The sequence below is a fragment of the Ipomoea triloba genome, chromosome 5 (assembly GCF_003576645.1).
Source record: "Ipomoea triloba cultivar NCNSP0323 chromosome 5, ASM357664v1".
NCBI classification, from domain to species: Eukaryota; Viridiplantae; Streptophyta; class Magnoliopsida; order Solanales; family Convolvulaceae; genus Ipomoea; species Ipomoea triloba.
Window position 1 is genome coordinate 32,131,242 of NC_044920.1, and position 5,199 is coordinate 32,136,440.

Consider the following 5,199-nt stretch of genomic DNA (forward strand, 5'->3'; position numbering starts at 1 on the left):
TTTAAAAGAGTACAGAAGGAAAATAATTATTAAGTCGGAAAGAAGAAAGGAAAATACCGGGTATTACAATCTACCCTCCTCAAAGAATGCTTCGCCCTCAAAGCACTCTCAATCCTAAAATACATGTGAAAATTAAATCTTATAATTCCTTACTATAACGCCTAAGGATAGAGTGTTAAAGACCCGGTATGTGAAATACGAAGCGACTTACCATCACCAAGGATTATCTTGTCAGGCCTTGTGTAGTCAGCTAGCGTGTGGAGAGACATGGCGTCATTCACAGTGTGATGTGAGGGTCCCGAGTCCATGAGCCATAGTTGACAGGGCTAGGCAGTAGTGGACGTCGTGTGGATGGTAGGAGACTGACGCTTGGTGTTCTGAGGCTCGAGCATTGCCATATTGTTCTCCTTTAGAAATTTGGCAAGCTTCCGGCAGAATTTGGTGTCATGCCCGGGATAGTCGCAGTAGTTGCAATATTTGGCACCGCGGTTTCCATTGTTCCTCATTTGGTTTTGCCGCCCATTGGAGGAGACGAAACCACCTCTACCACGTCGGTTGGAACTGTAAGATTGCGTGGCGGCAGGGCCATTGTATCCTCGTTGTGTGGCATTCGTAGTAGGCATATGAACATGCGAGGTAGCTTCATTATCCTGTAATATTCTTTCGTAGTCAGAGAGGACATCATTCAACTCAATATACGAGATGGCCTGCGTTCCGACACGAAGAGTAGCAACTATGGAGTTATATTCGCTGCAAAGTTGCGTGAATATATGAACCACAAGATCTTCTTCCGTAACTGGACTTTGGGCAAGAGCCAAGTCATCGGCTATTGCTCGCATATCCCTCATATACGAGTTAATGGACCAGTTGGCTTTAGGGTTCTTTGCTAGCTTTGCTTTAAGCGAAATTATACGGCCCCGAGAAATAGCGGCACAGCTAGTGGATAGCTGTGCCCATGCGTCACATGCAGGGGACGCGGATGAAATTACTGGTTGTAAGGTGTCTGAGAGACTGCCCAGGATAGCACGCAAGATAATTTGGTCTTGTCTAAACTAAGCCTTATACTCAGGATTCAACATAGTTTGCGCATGATCGGGGAATTTAGCCAGAGCAGGAGTGGAACCGGTGTTATAACCCATAAGGTCAAGCCCTATGAGTGTAGATTCTATTTGCTTCTTTTAGATTAGAAAATTCGTGGAAGTGAGTTTGATCGGGAAGTGGGTTTCTTGCGTAAACGTGAGTGGTAGTGGGTTGGGTAGTAGCAGCCATGGCAAATGAGACGGGAGGAAGGAAAAAAAACAAAGCTCGCTAGATAGACGATTGTGATACCATGTGAGAGTAAGAACACTTGCATTGCATTAAACGTAAACAAATTTTAAATAAGAGCAAGGACAAATATAATAAAATTAATATATCAAGCCTAGACTAACTCTTAACAATGTATTTTTTAATTTTTGCTTATGTAATTATTTTAGTTAGAACTTAGAACTTATTGTAGTAATTATTTTAGTTAGAACTTATTATATTAATTATTTTTGTATTTGAACATTTTTGAACATCTTCCTTTCACTTTTCCTCCCCATAAATTTTGGCTCCGCCCCGCTTCCATGCATAACAGTCATATTCCGGATTGAGAAATTGTTGGCATAATCTTGCTAGGGATAAATTGCATGTTTTCAATTTTTAATAGGGTCAATATCCTTTCCAATAACCACAAGCCAATATTAGTAGCAAATAGAAATCTTCGATCTGTTAATCAATGTCTAGCAAAAATGCACTAACCTACTCCATCTTCACACTAAATAAACTCTAGTACTGCTTCTAATGTTCCTGGACTAGAGATGTCGTGAAAACACATGTAGAATGAGAAACACAGAAGAGACAAGAATTAAGGTTGTTACGATGGTTGAAAACTTGGGCGGAGGTCTGGAGTTGTTTGTCGCCTTGTTCGGAACCACCGGTCTAACTCCGATGCTCGGGGATAGTTCTCCAGAGCGCTGGTGTGTAGCACCGGGCGGCGGACGATAAAGAGTTGGTTGTGTTGCGAGCGGCGTGATGGGTCTTCCCGGTGAAACCGTCCCCCCAGCAGCACTAATTTTATTTCAAAATCAGAATTCACATTAGCTTCATGAATAAATTGAAAATTTTATCTCATCACCAACAAAATATAACACTCAGCTTGGTTGGAAAGAATTAAAATTTCACTTCCATTTAATTTTCACAAAATTCTGAAGGTCAAGCAAATTTCTTCATTTGGTTGAGGAATTACTTCTCTCATTTTTTCATGGAATTAGAATCTCATGCCCATTATACATATTTCAATTTAACATTGGTTGGGAAGGAAAAAGAATATTATTGAGTCAAAATTACCCTTCTATTTTCTAACTAGCAAAATACCCCCAAGACAAAATTATCTTTTTATGATTTTTTTTAGATGTAAGCATTTAAAAAGTTTAACATTATTTTATTATGTTTAACTAAATTGTATACTTTTATTTTTATGAAATTTTTTGGATGTGAGTTTATGAAGCATGAAGCATAACATGATATGGTTAAGTAAATTTTAGGAGCTATTAAATATGTTATAGTGATACAAGTTTATATCCAAAGTGTCTAAATATATAACAATTGAATTACATTATAGTTTTGACATAAATTTACTTGTTATTTAATAATAATAATAATAATAATAATAATGATAATAATAATAATAAAACATTTTGATCTTTATTCTGCTATCTATTTCGTTCCAATTCTCATAAATACCAAACACCGAAAATTCATGATATGGGGCATAGATGAAAAACCAACTTTAAATATTCACAACTTACTATCATCTATAAACAATTCTTTTTAAACCAGCAAATTCTCAAACCAGTAAAGCACCAGAAGAATTATTTTACACAAACTATACTTCATCTCCACCGCCAGCAGCGAAAAGGGAGAAGTCGAGTAACCTAAGGTCCCACAGAAATCATATGTTGGCTGTACTTTACAGCAACAACACATTTTCATTGGCAAAACAAAAGCTTACCCAAATCTGGGTTTGACGATTCTTTTCAGTTTTTAATGTACCATTTTCTTCGCTTAATATCTTCTAATAAACTTTTAAATGAAATTTTTATTTTAAAGAATTAGTAAATATATAATTAGTTGTAATTCAACAATATTATTTCGATTAAAAAAATAAACAAAAGAAAAAGCTTAAAGATAATAACAATAAATTAATTAAAGCAGCCATAAATTATAAAACAAAATGGTAATCATACCTTGGTTTGGATGGATAAATGCAAGACCCATAGCCTATTTATACACAAGGAAAAATCCAAATTAAATTAATATATGCAGCAGTCAGAAACTAATAAAATGCAATTTGCATTTAACAAAATATGCTTCTTTCTAATATTTATAAGCTGAAATTATATTTAAGATTTAAGCTATATATTTAAAAAAAAAATCCTTATCATAAATATACATGTTCCTTCATATTAACAAAGGTCTTTTAATTATGCAGGTTTAGTTATTTTAGTTTGTCTTTCCGACCTTGCATAATAAACTCTAATTTTACCCAAAAAATGTCATTTCGTCTATTTTGTAATGACACCTTGAACCCTATTAATAAAAAAATTACAAAAATAGATAACTCCAGTCAGCTTAGTCAGTCCTTTAGACTTGGTTGGTTTAACTCTTTATAGACCTTTACCGAATAAAGTCATAACATACAGTTTATTTTGTACACACTGAACTAGTGAGTGCGAATTTTTCTAGTTACCCTAAAAAGAAAATACATATATATGATACTTTTACTAACCATAAATACTAATTTTGGTCAACATCTTTAATTCTTACCTATTTTCATCAACTACTCTTGTTTTAGTACCAATTTTCATCCACGACTAATTTTTTTAGTTTCAAAATTCATCATGTCGGTCACCACTTTAAGACATGCCGAAATCTAAATATTTTAAGATATTTTCGTCTTTTTCAAATTAAGATCCCAATTTGAGCATGAATAAAATAATTTGTCCTAAGATCGATCCCAATTCGCAGTTCTCCTTATCCTACCTTAGGACTTAAATCCATTTGTTTATGCTCAATTTGAGATCTTTATTTGAAAGTTTTAAAATATCCTCAATAATTTCATATTTCGGCATGTCTTAAACGAAGGGGCCAAGTGACTGCATGATAAATTTTGGCACTAAAACAATAATCGATAAAAATTAAGACTAAAATAATAATAGTAGATGAAAATTGATAAAAATTAAATATGTAAACTAAAACTGTCATTTTACTAATACTCATGGATATTGGTATTTGCTCCTTTTACTAAAAAGATATATGTACTAATCTCAACATACATTATGATGGAGCTAGCTAGACTAACGTACTTGGGTCAGTTCTGGCGATGTTGGCGGTGCCGGCGAAGTCACAAGAGCCAGGAGCCCTGCCCTTGCGCTGGTAGTAGCTGTTGTAGGCGTAGGAAGCGTGAGCCAGCAAGGTGTTGGGGAGATAACACAGCCCGTCGGAAAGTATGGGAGCACAGTCCGCACCAAACCCGCAAGCGTAGTCTAGAGCTGCCTGGAGGGCCTGGTCGCTGGCATCACTCCTCGCCACGCACCAACTCGATTCCACTCTCAACACAAGAAATATCAACGTGAAAATCAGCGCCGCTAGCACCGCCATGGCTATTCAAGTTGAGGACAGAAAATTAAAACAGTGTGGGAGCTGACTGGCCAGGTATGATATGATGAGGCCCGATATTGCAGCAGTGCAGTATGTCCTGATCTTGTCTTCTATCTTTTCTGTTTTGTGGGGTTTGTTGTCTGTCCTCTCTTCTGATTCTTGTCCATCTTTTGCTTTTGCTTTTGCTTTTTCGTTTCAGATTTTGTACCATTGGAATTGAAGCCCCATTTTTATGGTACACCTACTAAACTTATAACACAAGTATTTAGTTGCTACTGGTATGTCTAATAATATTTAATTGGTTACTCCTTTCGTTCACAGAAAGTCCGTAGCAGCTATCCTAATATGAACTCTGAATAAAATACATTTATGACTGTAATCAATAAAAAATTACAAAAAGATAAATGAACCTTTGTTGTCCATTGTTGACCAGTTCAAATTGAGAAAGCTTGAACTTTATTTTTATTATTAATTTAAATAAACTTTTTATAATCAATAGCTAATATTTAATCAATT

The 5,199-nt window shown here is 35.4% G+C and overlaps 1 protein-coding gene across 1 annotated transcript; it reads right to left on the reverse strand.

Moving 5' to 3' along the window:
• Window positions 1–1,662: 1,662 nt before the first annotated feature.
• Window positions 1,663–4,848, reverse strand: LOC116021102 (PLASMODESMATA CALLOSE-BINDING PROTEIN 3-like). Its single transcript, XM_031261712.1, has 3 exons — window positions 4,389–4,848; window positions 3,270–3,303; window positions 1,663–2,091 (listed from the first exon to the last, which is right to left on the reverse strand). The coding sequence occupies exons 1-3, from the start codon at window positions 4,681–4,683 to the stop codon at window positions 1,836–1,838; spliced, it is 585 nt and encodes a 194-aa protein (XP_031117572.1). The 5' UTR covers window positions 4,684–4,848; the 3' UTR covers window positions 1,663–1,835.
• Window positions 4,849–5,199: the final 351 nt, after the last annotated feature.

What these genes read in the sequence shown, in the direction of transcription:
- LOC116021102 (XM_031261712.1), bottom strand. Translation starts at nt 4,683, where the DNA reads ATGGCGGTGCTAGCGGCGCTGATTTTCACGTTGATATTTCTTGTGTTG. An exon ending in CATCGCCAGAACTGACCCAA is followed by an intron (nt 3,304 to 4,388) that starts GTACGTTAGTCT and finishes GTGTATAAATAG; the next exon opens with GCTATGGGTCTTGCATTTAT. An exon ending in ATTTATCCATCCAAACCAAG is followed by an intron (nt 2,092 to 3,269) that starts GTATGATTACCA and finishes AAATAAAATTAG; the next exon opens with TGCTGCTGGGGGGACGGTTT.